Raw genomic sequence first — 15658 nt, 5'->3', positions numbered from 1 at the left:
CTGACCTGCATTCATCCACGTGCTCTGTTCAAACACTCCACATGGTGGGCTCCCAGGCTGGCCATCACTGATGCACGACTGTGAAAGCCCCCTTCTCCCAGGTCATCATGCTGAATTGCCAGGCTTCAGTCCTGAAGTCCAGTCCCCAGCCCCAGGTGTCTAAGCTCATCCTCTCCCCAGAGCTTAAGGTATCAGGACAAGGGGTAGAGCAGAACCGGACTCAAGAACAGAGGCAGAAGCCCTGTGCTAGGCTCCTGGATGTGCACTTAAGACAGATCCCTTCTCCTTTAATTCTCACAACCACCTGATGATGTGGCCCCGCTTAACAGAATGGGAAACTGAGGCTCTAGACGGGAAGCCACCAGCCTGAGGCCACACAGGGAGCAAGTGACTGAAGCCAAATCCGCACTGATTTAAAAAGAAATGGGAATTTGTTTTCGTGGGTAACTGAAAAGTTCAGGACTATAAGCACAGCTGGATCCAGAGGCTCAGTTCTTTCCTCTGTTTTGGCTTCACTCTTATGCAAGTGATCGCCAGAGTGCCCCTCAAAACCTCCAAGCCTACATCCCACCAATTTAGCAGCCAATAGGAGAGTTACTCTTCCCTTACAGTTCCAGCCAAGGACCCAAAGCCAGTGTCACATACTTCACTGGGGGCTGCAGTCAGCCTTGACGGAACCACGTGTACTGAAAACAGGGGAAGAAGTTGTTCTCCAAAAAAAATCAGGGAGCTGTCACCAGAAGGGGGGATGGACACTGAGGGAAGGGGGCAGGAAGCAGCAAATTCTGGGAGTGACTCCAAGTTCGGGGAGAAGTCAGGATGCAAACGTAGATCTGTTCTGTTTCAAATGCCAGGCCAGGTCCTGTCCCTGAGGAGGCATGGTGTTCCTGGGCTTACCAGCAAATGGGACAGGCAGAGTCTTGGCAATATTGACCCAACCGATTGGGTAATGGAGCAAATCCATGCCATTCATTCATTCATTCATTCATTTAATATTGACTGAGTCTGCTATGAACCAGGTCCTGGTCAAAGAGCAGGGCTATGATCGTGAACAAGTCAGGCTAAACTCCTGGTCCCTGTGGAGCTGACATTCTAGTGGGAGAAAGCAACAGTAAGTAAAAGAAACAGGTAAAATACATAACAGGTCAGAGAGTGGTTAAGTGCTAAGGAGAAAACTAATGTGGGAAAAGGCAAAGGGGGAGGGGTACAATTAGGATGGTTGAAGAAAGAATCAGGGAGACAATTATATCATTATGCTATAATTAAGTCATTATACCAAATTGCAGTGAGAACACAAACCAGGGGGACTCCTAGAGGGGTGCTGTCCAACAGAAATATAATGTGAACCACAAATATAATTTTAAATTTCCTAGCTGTCACAGTAAAACCGTAGAAACAGGTGAAATTAATTTTAATTTAATTTATACTCTAACGCAACATATCCAAAATATTATCATTTCGATATGTAATCAATATAAAAATAATGAGGTATTTTACAATCCTTTTTTCTTACTAAGTCTTTGAAGTCTGGTATGTGTTTTATACTTTATAGCACATCTCAGTTCAGATGCTTAATTTTCAACGCATAAAATGAAATGTAGTGCTACCAAAACAATACAGCTGTGTTTAATGACAAAATATTTTACACTGCTACAGTTTAAAATTTTAAGTTACTTAAAATTTATAAAGTTAAAAAAAATTCCCCAGTTGCACTAATCACATTTCAAATGCTCAAGTCACAGGTACTTCCCAGATACCATACTGGACAGTACAGGCCTGGAGGAAGAGCATTCTAGGTAGAGGGGACAGCAAGTGCAAAGGCCCTGAGGTAGAAGTGTGCCTGGCACGTGGGAAAGCCAGTGTGGTTGGAGTGCGAGAATGGAAGGAGGTAAGGTGAGAGAGGCAGTAGGGCCAGATCAGGTGAGGCCTTGTGGACCACAGTGAGGACTTCTAGTTTGAGTAAGATGGGCACTGGAGGGGCTTTTGTTGTGTCAGCTTTCATTCTGATAATTTTTGAACTTGTACAAAAGGAGAAAGAATAGCATTACAAGTCCTTGTGAACTCATCACTGGCTCCAAATATTATCAACTCAGGGCCAATCCCGTTTAATGCTCCCAGGTGCTCACTCCCCTCTTCCTAGATTACTACTTTGAAGTCAATTCTAGACATTGTACCTTTCTATTCACCAGCAATTCATGGACCATCTCCAGAAGATCGATTCTGTTTTAAAATTTAATCACGGAATTCCCTGGCGGTCCAGTGGTTAAGACTCCATGCTTTCATTGCCGAGCTTGCGGGTTCGATCCCTGGTCGGGGAACTTTAGATCCCACAAGCTGTGCTGCGTGTGCCCCCCCCCCACACCCCCGCAAAAAATCCAATCACAACGCTCTTACTACTATAAAAAAAATTCTAGTCATTCCTCTACATCACTTACGCCTAGGATGTCACTATTTGAGGGAGGGAGCTCAGCAGGAGTGCTGGGAATTTGAGGGTGTGGCTGGCTCCTCATCCTCATCAGGTACTGTGAGTTTCCCAGAATTCCCCAAGGCCCCACTGGGCCACCTCATGCACCTGGTCGCCCCTTTGGGACCACTGAGCTTGTGACCCAAGACAGGAACATATTCTAGTGACCCATCACTCTCAATAGGGTGGAGATCAGAATCTGTAAGGGAGAGCAGATGTTATTATTTCAAAGGTCAGAAATTTAATTTAAATTGATTGTTAAATCTGCGAAGAAGGTATGCATGAGAGATTTATAAAGTCTCAGAAGATGCAGGCTTTACTCTTCTCAAATCTCTTGTAAAAATGTATCCTCTATGTGAAGATCTCTGGTGCCCAAAGAGGAATGGCCAGTGATATGACCATTGTCTTTTTTGTAACTTTTTGTTCTGTTTCAAATTACTGAAAAGCTTTAAGACGAGTACAACAAACCCCCATATACCCTTTACCCACATTCACATAAAATGTTAACACTTTACCCCATGGGCTTCACCATTCACACTCTCACTAATATATATGTGCACATAATTTGGAACCATATGAGAGTAAGTTGTAGACATGATACTTTTAATTCCTAAATACTTCAGTGTATAGTTCTTAAGATCAAAAGTACAGATCTTATACAACTAGAGTACAGTTATTGGAATCAGGAAATTTAAAAACTCAATTCAAGTCTATTATTAACCCACAATCCATATTCCAAGTTATTCCAAGCCCCTTAAGTCCTTTATAGCAATTTTCTTAGATCAGGAGATTCTTTTAACAGACAGGTTGAGAGGCACTGACCCTGTGCCTTAGAAGAGTGAAAAACACAGCAGCAGACACAGAGATTACCAACGGGGGGGCTTTAACGTCAGCACTGAAGTGAGGTGGTTTATTTGGGATGTGATCCCAGGAGGCAGGAGTTAGGGAGTGGGGAGAGTGAGACAGGGCAGGGTAAAATCAAAAAACGTGCTCATGGAGTGATAGCCACTGTGAGCAACTGGGGCTCAGTCCCATGGAGGCACCTTGTAGAACACATTTCATTTGTCCCACCAGACAACAGGCACTTGTCCAGTGACTGCTGTCCCCCACAGGCTGTAGTTTGCTCCTAAGGGTATTAACCCACCCCCCATAATTCCCCGAAAGCCCTCAAGCAGAGAAGCAGAGATGCAGGGGCTCAGAGCAGGAAGCTGGCTGCCTCTTGGGAACCCTCCTCTGCAGCTACAAGTGGGGTTGGGACATCATCACCTGCTGCCACATGTATTTAATTCACTGTATCATTATAACAGCCACAGGAGGGAGGCACTATTAGTATGCCCATTTTGCAGATAAGGGTGTTGAGGCACAAAGAGGTTAAATCACTTGCCTCCGATCATGTAATCAGTAAGTGTTGAAACTGCGATTCAAACCTAGGCATTCCAGTTCCAGGGTCCATGCTCTTAATCACTGCTCACTCACCTACAACTTCCTCCCTCAAATCAGGCAATCCCCTCCCTCATCCTCTCTACCAGACAAACTCCATTCCTCTGTAATACCCAAGTGAATGTCTCCCTTCCTGACCGGGATACCCAGCCCCAGTGAGAACTCAATCATTGCCTGCAGCCCTGCCAGAAGCTCCCATCCTGGAGCTTATTAAGGCTCAAGATCTTGGAGCTAGGAGTGAGCAAGAGGAAGAGGAGGGAAATGTAATGGGGGCTGGATAGGTAGGACTTAACCCCTTAAGCCACTTTCAAGACTTTGGCTTTTACTCCAAAATGGAGTCAGGCCAGGATTAACAGCATCACCCTGGCCAAAGAAACTGAGGCAGAGAGACGAACATGGCCGTGGAGGCCAAGCACCAACCAGAGACAAAGCTGAAGTAGAAGTCACTTGTGTGAACAGCACAGCCTGTGCTCTGGGGCACTCCAGGGCCCAGCATTTCTCCCCTCGCCCTCTCCAGGCCTTTACCCACACTGGTCCCCCTGCTTGGAAGCCTATCCCTACATTCTGGCAAATACTTTATAATTCTTTAAACTGCACCCCAACTTTATTACTATTTGGGTTCCTGCCTCCCCCACTGGGATTGGGGCAGAGACTGTGTTTCTCTTCTGTCCGTACTACCTTTGATCTGAGGCCTGGGCTCCTTTCCTGAGGTCCTCCTCCTCCTCTCAACTGCATTCAACTGCTTTCCACTTATTTAACCAACATCAGTGCAAATACAGCTGAGGGCTGCAAAATGCAGTACTCCAGAGAATACCTAGGGCAGGTCTATGGGGGGAGGTATGCCTGTGGCCTTTGGGTCCGCCTCTCCTCCCCAACCCCTCAGCCTTGCTAACAAAAATCCCAGCTTGTAGCTGAGGCTGGACTCCTCAGCCAGGTTTGAGGGCCCCACTACTACCTCAGGGGTTACCAGCCAGGTCTCCTCAGCTCCACTATTCCTCTCCTGCCTCATTACCCTCCATTAAGGAGTCTACTGGGGCTTCTTTGGGGTCAAGCCAGGCTGGGTCCCCTCCATGGATCTGCCCAGGAGAGAGAACTATGCGGCTCCAACCAACCTGCCATTCTAGAAGGCTCCAGAGGGGAAGAGACAGCTCCCCACACCCATCCCTTGCCAGAGGGTCACTAGTTGGTGTGTGTGTGTGTGTGCCTCTTCAAAAATCCCCCCAAACATTAAATCTTTAAGACCACCAACAGGGAGGTAAGCACATCCCCAATTTTATTGCCTTTTTGTCCAACAGTCCTGAGCAGGGAAAGGGGCAGGAATCGGGAGTCCTCCTCAGAAGTATCACGTAGAGGTCTTGAGGGGGTCTTTAATTGATTAGCTGGGGTGAGAGACTCCCTACCCGCTTTCTCATCGATCCTAGTTTGTCACAATGGGCGAAAGATTTTTCTAAGGGGATTTCAGGCTTCTCACCGGCCATCAGGGCATCTTCCCAAACTCCTCAGCAAAAAAGTCTGCTCTCCTCATAGTTACAACGAAAGGGAGTCTCCTTGAGGAGCCAGGAGTGGTATGTTCTCCCGGGTCTAGAGAAGGGCGTGTCTGTCTCTTTCTGTCCAACAGCGGGGCGTCCTGGTTCCCCAAGGCCTTCGGGTAAGTAGCTCTCAGCTTGATAGTCCAGCCAGCCGGCGACCCAGGCTGCCCCAAGCCCTCATGGGTAAGTTTGACCCGTTACCATACATCGGGCAAAGTCGGGCATCTCTCGCCAACGCACCCTACGTCGCCAGGAGGGCTCTTCAATTCCCCCAATCTGTCGATCTGGTCTCTCAAGACCTCTCACCTTCCATCAGGCCGGTTCCCCGGTCCCCCCACGCAGTCAGGCGGGCCCCCGGTTCCCCTGAGCCACCGGGTGACGGCCACCGTCCATCCGGCGCCGTCTTCGGTACTCCCATGCTGTCCAGCGGTCTCCTTGGGCCGTCACCTTCGTCAGGTGGGGTCCCTGGGGCCCCCGCGCCGGGGGACTCCTCAGTCGGGCCCCGCGTACTCACAAAGGCACCCATGGCCGTGGCGTGACCCGAGCGTAGCAGCTGAAGCTGGCGCCGTCCGCGGCGGTACAGGTACTCGATGCGCAGTACGTCGGAGCGTGGCAGGCGGGCGTGCTGCCGGAACTCGGCCCGCACCCGCGACTCGGCGCCCGGCTTTCCGTGCCCGGCGCGCAGCAACTCGCGGTACAGACTCAGAACTTGTCTCTGAAGCCGGCTGTGCCGGCTCATGGTAGCAGCTGGGCCGCGGGCTCACACAGCAGACGCCCCACCGAGTGGCGCGGTAGAACAGTTGGGAGAAGCGGTGAAACGCGACAACTGACGCTTGCGCCACCCACCCCCAGCTTTGCGGCGCCGTCGCGTCCCATAGGTTGTCGCTGCTTCTACGTCACAATGTTGTGAGTAAGGGGCGGAGCTTCTGGTTCACTGGCCCGCCCCACAGGAAATCAGTGTCCTTTAGAGGACGGTACTTCTGAGGGCCTGGATGAGGAGGGCGCTAGGCGCTGAGGCCCTTAGGTTTGGGGTCGGAAGGGACCAGGGATCCTGACCTGATTCTTGGGTCCTGCCAGTGGAGAGAGCTAGAGGTTGGAGCCCTTGTGAGCCTCAGGGCTCTGGGGGCACTGGGAGAGAGAAGACAGGCACAGGCATGCTTTTGTCCTCAGTTATTTATTAAAGCAGTCTCGGGAAGCTCCATGCATTCCCACCCGCAGAGCAGGTGTGCGTCGAGGGTCCCAACCCGGGGGACGGGCAGAGGGACGGGGTCACGCGGTGAAGTGTTGGGTCACAGCCGGCAGGACAAGCTTCTCGGTGCTAAGATGGCGTGAGAGATGGTGTGGGCTGTAAGCCCCCAGACGCAGCCTGTAGCGCAGGGAGTTGGGCTCTTAGCGCCCTCTACCGACATGAGTCGGGTCCGAGGGTAGGAGAGGGAGCGGCCTCCCTAGCTGTTGAAGTCCAGAGTCCAGCCCACATGGCACATTTCGACTAGGCTGGCACCCCGATGTCCAGGGAGTATCAGGTCAGCCTCAATTCCGTTAGAGTCCCCGCAGGCTACGCGGAGGCGTACTCGTAGGGCTGGGAGGCCTGCAATGCCACGACCCCCTCGGACCCTACCAGCACCCGGAGCGTGGGGGGCCGCTGGACAATAACCCGGAACCCTCCGCCCAGCGTGCGACCACGACCCGGCACACCTGGGCGGCGAGCTGCGCTGGGCGTGGGTTCTTATGCTAGAAGGGAGGCGGGTCGGGGACTGGGGAGAGGGTCGGAGTTTGGGAGTCAAACGGGAGATCTGAAACCGCTATGAATCCCCTCGGTGTCTCTATCAGAAATACATATCCAGGTCTTTGCTAGAGGAATAAGGTCTGGGATTTGCTTTAAAATCCTCCAGCACAAAACAAAAAGAGCGAGAGGAGGTGCTTCCCTGGTGGTGCAGTGGTTGAGGGTCCCCCTGCCGATGCAGGGGACACGGGTTCGTGCCCCGGTCCGGGAGGATCCCACATGCCGCGGAGCGACAAAGAGTGAGAGGAAAAGAAAGCAAGAGTGGCAAAATATTTGTAACTGTAATGGGGTTTCATAACACTATTCTCTCTTCTTTTGTGATGCTTGAAATTTTCCGTAATAAACACTTTCTTAAAAGGGAGATTTAGAGAGAGAGAAAAAAAAGCCTTTGGATCCTGTCACGTCTCTCTCACCTGTGTCTTCATAATCTAGTAACTGTTTACTGAGCACTACTCTGTGCCAGGCACTCTTTCAAGTGCTTTAATATTTTATTTATAAGATAATGTATGACACAGTATGTTAATAAAATATGCAATATAATATGATGCTATATTAATATCTTGTCACCTAATTTATATTATGTAATACATTTATTTGAAAATAGTGAATATTTAAAACATTTTTTGTTTGTTTTAAGTTTTGGCCGTGCCCGATCAGGGATCAAACCTGCGCTCACTGCATTGGGAGGCAGAGCCTTAACCACTGGACTGCCAGGGAAGTCCCTAAACACTTGATATTTTAAGTGACATTAAATCCTCACCAACACTCTGACAAGGTAGATCTGCAGGACCATACGCCTCTTGCCTCTTAGGAAACCAAGGCCAGAGAAGTAACGTAGCCTGCCCAGGTTCACATAGCTGGTAAGTGGCAGAGCCAGGTTTCAAACCCCAGGGATCTGATTTTATGGCCTGTGTTTTTAACCACTCTGCTATACATACTGCCTCACCAAAGATAATATAAAAATGGCTGCAAGAGCAATCACAGCTTATACTTACTGGGCACTTACTTATACCAAGCACTTAATTTTTTTAAAAATTTATTTATTTATTTTTGGCTGCGTTGGCTTCGTTGCTGGCACCAGCTTTCTCTGGATGCGGAGAGTGGGGGCTACGAGTGGGGGCTACTCTTTGTTGCGGTGTGTGGGCTTATCGTGGTGGCTTCTCTTGTTGTGGAGCACGGGCTCTAGGTGTGTAGGCTTCAGTAATTGTGGCACGCGGGCTCAGTAGTTGTGGCTCCCGGGCTTAGTTGCTCCATGACGTGGGATCTTCCCAGACCAAGGATCGAACCCGTGTCCCCCACATTGGCAGGCAGATTCTTATCCAATGCGCCACCACAGAAGTCCCCCAAGCACTTTATATGTATCTTCACAGCTACCCTATGTGGTGGGCACCACTCTTATCACCACTTTTTGTGGATGAGCAAACTGAGGCACAGAGAGAGGTTGAGTCACTTACCCAAAGTTACACTAGAAGTTTAAGAGACATAGTGGGGGTTTCTTGACCCTTTAACCAAAGGTTCTGGCTTAGTTTACCTGCCAGGTTGTGGCAGATACCCAGCCGTTCTCTTGCTGGCCCATCCTCCCACTCCTACAATTAACCTTGAACTCATAGATGTTTCTATTTCTCATCATGAGATTTCAGGTTTGTTTCCCTCTTACTTAGAAATACTATCCATTTTGCCTGCCCAAATTTCAATTCTCCTGTTGCTCTCCTGCTTCCAAGTTCCTTGGGGAACCATGCATCCTCCACCCTGGCATCTCTCCCTGCTGGATTTCCAACCTCTCCTTGTCTGGCTTCTTCCCATCAGCACTTAAACATCCCTGAGTTTCTCCCATCTCAAAATCATCATCATCATCATCGTCATCATCATCATTTCTAAGATACCTTTGCCCTCTGGAACTTTCTAGCTGATCTTTATTCTCCCCTTTCTGCATGGACAACTTGTCAAGAGAGGTGTCTATACCTGCTGTCTCCAGCTGTCTCATTCCTCAACCCTGCAATCCAGGAGCTGACCCCTGCTGTGTTGTGTGATAGAAGGAGCCTGTGTTCCTGACTTGGAGGAAACAAACTGGTTATACTTGGATTGTTCATGAAAAATAAACTTTTATCAAGTTTAAGCCCCTGTAATGTTGAGCCTCTGTTATAGCATTTGGATGTAGAGCCTACTTAATATAGATGCTAACACAGAAAAAGGAAAAGGCAGGGATGAAAGATGGAAACTTGAGTCCTAGTGACATTATTTGGGTCCCTGAATCCAGCCATGTCTGAAGGCCTCAACTTTACACAAATAAAAGGATATAAATTCCCTGTTGTATTTAATATAGTTGGCATCATTTTCTGTCAGTTACAGCTGAAAGTCTTACTGATATGGTGTGTTTCAGGGAACATTTTATGATGAGGTACGGGAGACTCTGTGCCTACCCACCCAGGCATGGAGGCCTCTCTGACAGGGATGTCGCACCCACTGTGGAAGCAGCCACAGTGGTCCTGGGATACACAGTCTGTGCCATCAAAGATGAGGCCAGGGTCACACTCACAGCCCTCATGGCATTGGGTAGAACAGTGAGCAGGGCTGAGAGGTGGGACACAGCCCCCATGACAGGTCCATGCACAGATGCTGTAGTGGCTTCAGGTGGACAAGTCAGGGCTGCAGGTGGATGGCAAAGGTGAGTGCTTGGTACTCAAGTTTCCTTTTCCAGTCCTACTGCCTCCTGCATCCAGTCAGGCTAGCTTCCCATTGGTGTTTTCCAACCTTCACAACTTTGCAATTACAGTTTCCTTTCCCTTGGATGCCCCTCCCACACACTCTCCAGCCAATTCCATCTATGTCAGGTCTTCTCTGATCTCTGTCAGGAGAGAGGGCTCTTCCTGCCAGCCCACAACCTGCCCAGCATGCATCCCAGACCCAGCCAGAGCACTCACAGCAAAGTTGGGGACCCCTCCAGGGTATCACGGGGATCCCAGCCTCCTGGCGAGCCTGCAGTGTAGGCTGTGGGGCAAAGGGGAGACAGATAGTGAGAAAAAGAGACAGGCACAAAAAACGGAAAGACCTTGTTAAACTGCTGTCCCTCCAGGTCTGGCTGCTTCTTCAAACGTAGTCTTAACTCTTCAAGTCCCACCCTTCTTCGCCTGGCCCCTGCTCAACCAGGCCTAAACTTCTCCATTGGTCCTCCAGCGTCCGTCCTCTGGTGGCCCAAATCTGAGTTTCCAGAGCTTCACCCACTATCTCCAGCCAGCCCCACATACTCACAGCAGAATTCAGGCGTCCTCCAGGGCCCAGGCGCACGCCCAGAGCCTGACAGGTGACAATGTAGGCGACCAGGGCTTGGCCGACTGTGCAGCGGATGCCGTGGGGCACACGCGTAGGGCAGGCATCCCCGGCGGTAGGCGAGGAGGCGGCAGCTGTGAATGAAGGGTGGTGATTCCAGAATTCCAACCACCTCCAGGGGGGGAATGCGGGAGGGGAGAACAGCCAGGGAAGGGGGTAGTGGCTGTCAGCAGACATTCTTGGAAATGTCAATGAAGGATCAGAGAGGGATCAAGGAGAACATTCTGGTTGGTTAACGGGGGTTTAGTCATTAGGGATCAAAAGAGACTACAGTGGGAGGTCAGTTGGAGGCTAAATGGAGGGTCAATAAAGAACCCAATGAGGAATCAATGGTAGAGTGACTTGATCGTCAGAATTAATGAGGGGTCAATGGAAGATCAATGAGGGGTAAAAAGGATAATTAGGGAGTCAGTAGGGAGGGGTCCGTGGGAGATCAAGGGGAGGATCATGAAGAGGGCAAATGGAAGAAGTGGATGGACAAATCCATGCATCACTGAGGGTCAAGAGAAGGCTTAGATGGCTTTGGGTGGCAATGGGAGGACTCAGCTGGTGGGTAAATTCGAGTGGAGTCAGAAGGTGAGTCGATGAATTAATAGGACACTTTGAAAGTCTCAGTGAATGAGACAATGAGTCAAAGAGGCTGAATTAGGATAACAGAAAGGTCCAAGAATTCAATGGAGGAGTCAGTATCACTAGGAAACTCAATGGGGAGCTCCACAGGGGTGTAAATGGGGCCATTAATGGGCCAGTCATGGATCCCTGGGAGTGTCAAATAGATAGCTCAGTACAGATAAATGGGGAAGGGTGTGAGGTGGGGTCAACAGGGCAGTAAGTAGGGTTAATGGGCAAGTGGATATAACAATAGAAGCATCACTTGGGGAGGCAATGGCTTAAGGGGATGTTAAATGGGGAGGTGAAAGGGAGGGTCAAAGGTCAGGGCTGAGCCTGTGGGTTAAAGGGGAGTCAATTAGGGAGTCAGATGAGGACTCAAAGGAGAGTTAATGGGAGGGTAATAGGAGTCTCAAGGGTGGTAAATAATGACAAGTGAGAGTCAGTAGGAAGGAGTCAACAAGCAAGTCAATGAGGAGAGGGGGGTCAGTAGCCATTGGTAGGGGATGAATAGGGCCACTAGGGAATTGGAGTAGAGATCTTTCAGGACCAGTGGGAGAGTCAATAATGGGGGCACCAGCAGGAAAAAGGGGTTACTATGGGTTACCTGAGGGTAGTGGGGACAGTGAGGGGTGGTGGGTCAGTGTGGGCCTTAGAAACCTCACCCAGATGTGGTTGAGATCTTTCAGACTCACGTCCAGTATCAGACTGGCTGAGAGGGTCTGGCCCTTGGTGCAGCCATGTGGCTGCAGAAAAGGGATCAAATCCAGACTGAAGGGGTCAAGGTTGGCATGGGCTATGCCACAGAGACCCACCAGGCGGTAGACAGAGGAGCCCGGGGATTCACAGCGGGCTCCTCCGAATGTGCGGAAGTGGAAGTCTCCAGTAGCAGTGGAGACCAGCGGCTCCTCCAGGACAGTGGGGCTGGGTGGGGACTAGGCTAACAGGCAGTGATACCAGCCACCTGTGGCAGCCTTGCAATGACCACAGCACTTCTCGGGCCATCACTGGGGCCTGTTGCTTACCAGGGCCCCAGTGGCCAGGCAGTGGCCATGCTGAATACAGTTGTCTGTCCAGAAAGTGCAGCCTTGGTGCAGGAAGCAGGAGCGGTGGGCACGGGGCATGCATCAGCCCTCCAAGGCAGCAGATGACCAGACAGGCACGGGCAGGTAAGGGCACGGGGGCAGCTACAGTGCTCTGGGGTTGAGGGGTTGATACACGTGGCTGTTCATGCAGAGCCACATGGGACAAAGCGGGAGTTAGCTGGGCACTGGGGACCGGGGCCGGGGAGCAATGGTGGGGAAACCAGCAGTGAGGCCATGGGTCTCAGAGCAGGGGCCAAGGTCGTTGTGGGGGAGAGAGAGGGTCAGGGACCCAAGAGTCCTAGGAGTCTGAGTCACCAGTCCCCTCCTTCCCAAGACCCAGAAGTCATGCCCCAATCTCTGACCCCTCAGACCACAGCCCTGGTCAGCTTGCAATTGACAGCCTAGGGGTCCATCTGTGACCCACAAACCTACTTTGTAGGGCCGCTGCAGGTCACACTGTCCCCCAGTTGGCAGGTATAGGAGGGGCAATTCTTTAAGAGGATAGTCTGGCCAGGCTGTGGAGGAAGGGAGGGAGGGTGAAAGGGGAGGTGGTACTAAAAGGAAGGACGTCTAGAGGTTCTGACATGAGCCCCATTCAAGGAAGTGCATCGGAATCAAAGGCAAAGTGGAAGGATCCAAGTGAAACTCTAACAAGGACCCAAGAGGATGTGCTCACAGGGAAGTATTGGCCATTGTGGAGGCAACAACAGTGGTCCACAGGGATGCAGTCAGCCCACGCCTGGAAGAATCCATCATCACACTTGCGGCCCTCAGTTCAGGGAGTGGGAAGCTGCACCTCCTGAACGCACGGACAGGCCACGGGGCAGGGGTTCCACACAAGCTGTAGAGGCTGTGTTTGGGGACGGGGGTGGGGGTGGGGGGAGACTGCATGGCTGGGAAGAGGCAGCTTGTCAGGCTCAGGCAAGCCAGGGGCCTACCGTCCATCCCACCAGCACCCTGAGGCTGCACCCTTCTTGAGGGACCTCCCCCGCGGATTAATTATATCTGCAATAATAACCAGCAACGACTGAGCGGTGTCTACATACCACGTCGTGTGCTGGCTACTTTAATGGGTCCTAGATACGACTGACATGGCTTCTCTGCTCTTTGTCTTCTGGGGTTTTGCCCCACCCGCCACTCCCAGCCCCTACTGAAAGGGTTGACCATCTCTTGAACCACCAAGTGATCCTACCTCTTATCCACCTGTTTGGGCCTGTGCGGAACCTGTCAGTAAACTCTAGTAGTGGATGTCTTTTTTGTCCTCCCACCCTTCTGATAATGATACCTCCTTTTTGACAGCCACCCATCCTTACTTTCAACATGTAGGTTGAGATGACTCCACATCCAGGCTCCGGGGTGGGTACAGGAATCGGGGCTGGCTAATCAGAGTATTCCTCTCTCCTTTGGCCCCAATAATTGGTCAAGCAAAGTCTATGGGTAGGGACTCTAGGACTTTGGCTGGGGCCAGTGGGGAAAGGGTGTTACATTTTGGAAGAGGGCTTTGAAGCTGGTCGAATTGTCAGCCTGAATTTGCAGAAGCCTTGCTGCTACCACAAGGGAAGAATCTGCTTGAGAATAAAGCTAACACAGAGAGAGGAGGGAGGGGAAGTCCAAGACACAGAAGAGAGACCAAGAGAGGGAAGGAGAGAAACAGATTTCTTCTAACTGCAATTGAAAATTCTTAATCCAGCTAAGCGTGAAAATAGAAATACCCTCTGTCTTTGTAGTTATATGTGCTTCAAGTCCTTTTTTTTCTTTCCCCAGTTTGGGATTCTGACACTGCCACTAAGAGTCCCGCCTGATAGGGCTTCCCTGGCAGTGGTTAAGAATCTGCCTGCCAATGCAGGGGACACAAGCCCTGGTCCAGGAAGATCCCGCATGCCGCGGAGCAACTAAGCCCGTGCGCCACAACTACTGAGCCTGCACGCCACAACTACTGAAGCCCATATGCCTAGAGCCCATGCTCCGCAACAAGAGAAGCCACCGCAATGAGGCTGCGCATCACAACAGAGTAGCCCCCACTCACTGCAACTAAAGAAAGCCCGTGTGCAGCAACGAAGACCCAATGCAGCCAAAAATAAATAATAAATAAATTTAAAAAAAAAAAACCTGCCTGATGGGGCTGTTGCGAGAATCAGTTAAGGTAATAACAAGGCTTATCACTGAGCAAGTACTCAATAAAGTCAGCTGCTCTTTTCATGTTATTACTGGAACTATTTTTACATTATTGTTGGAAAGATACTAAAGCACAGAGGGCCAGGAGGATTCTGCAGCCAGGTGGAAAGGCCAGGTCTGCTGCTTACTGGCTGAGATCTAGGGAAGTACTTAGCTTCTCTGTGCCTCAGTTTCCTCACCGTAGAAAGCAGACAATGATTGTCCTTATCTCCTAGAGCGGTTCAAAGATGGAGTGAGCTGACTTAAAGCAGGTCAAACAGAGGTTCTCAAACCTAGCCTAGCATCCGAATCTCCTGAAGGGCTCATTACAAAAGGTTGCTCGGTCCCACCCACTCCAGAGTTTCTGATGCAGTAAATCTGGGGCAGGGCAAGAGTTTGCACTGTAAACAGACCCTGTGTTGCTGATGCTGCCGGTCTAGGGACAATAATTTGAGACCCACTGTCTCAACACAGGGTCTGATATAGAATGGGTGCTCTGTAAATGTAGCTAAGAGGTAAGATCTGTTTTCCCAACAAGAATGTGTGCAGGATTCTGTCCTATTTGGCGCTGTATCTCCCTCGTGGGCCTGGCACATGCTGGTCCTCCACTAACACCTGTGGGATGACAGAAGACCAGACATGGTCTTGCACTGCCGACCCCACCGGCAATGACTCACAGCGAAAGCCAGGTGCCCTCCAGGGCTGCACACTGACACCAGCCGTCTGGCAGGCGGCCATGGAGGCCTGCAGGCAGACACAGAGCACTTTGAGGTTCCTGTGGGCAGGACCCTTGTCGGCCACACAGGCCCAGAAGAAGGGCTCTGGTGGCAGGCATGGGTGGCAGGGTACCAGCAGGTCACTGGGCTCACACAGGAGGCCGCAGGTGCTGGGTCTGCGCCCCTGTCCTCAGTGGCTGCTGGACAGCTGGCATCTGGGCAGGAACACAGCGCAGCACAGACCCGGGCCTCGGTTGCTGCAGGTCATCTTTCATGTTGCTGTTGAAGTTGCCCCAGAGGCTGCATGGGAAGCTGCAGGAGGTCACAGGCAGCGGCAGGCTCACATGGGAGCTGCACTGGAAGAGCAGCCACTGGCCTCCAAGCCACGAGCACCACAGACGGCGCCCCCGGCCACGCGAAGGTGTGCACCCACCTCCGGTCAGTGGGAAGGGCAGGCAGCCAAAGGAGGCCTAGAGTGAGGGGGGATATCAGGGCCTGGGGAGCATCAGGGAGAAGACGGAGTGGTGGTGTGTGTGCAAAGGCTGAGAGAG

At 51.1% G+C, this 15658-nt stretch overlaps 1 protein-coding gene across 1 annotated transcript; it reads right to left on the bottom strand.

The window, feature by feature from the left end:
- Positions 1-5136: 5136 nt before the first annotated feature.
- On the bottom strand, positions 5137-6289 carry SDHAF1 (succinate dehydrogenase complex assembly factor 1). Its single transcript, XM_004325890.4, has one exon. It carries the CDS (start codon positions 6170-6172, stop codon positions 5726-5728), a length of 447 nt encoding a protein of 148 aa, XP_004325938.1. The 5' UTR covers positions 6173-6289; the 3' UTR covers positions 5137-5725.
- Positions 6290-15658: the final 9369 nt, after the last annotated feature.

Source organism: Tursiops truncatus, chromosome 19 (genome assembly GCF_011762595.2).
Source record: "Tursiops truncatus isolate mTurTru1 chromosome 19, mTurTru1.mat.Y, whole genome shotgun sequence".
NCBI classification, from domain to species: domain Eukaryota; kingdom Metazoa; phylum Chordata; class Mammalia; order Artiodactyla; family Delphinidae; genus Tursiops; species Tursiops truncatus.
The sequence above is the reverse complement of the archived record's forward strand: the minus strand, read 5'-3'. Positions and strand labels throughout refer to the sequence as shown.

Bases quoted from the DNA above. Each gene is read 5' to 3' on its own strand.
- SDHAF1 (XM_004325890.4), bottom strand. From the start codon at position 6,172: ATGAGCCGGCACAGCCGGCTTCAGAGACAAGTTCTGAGTCTGTACCGC.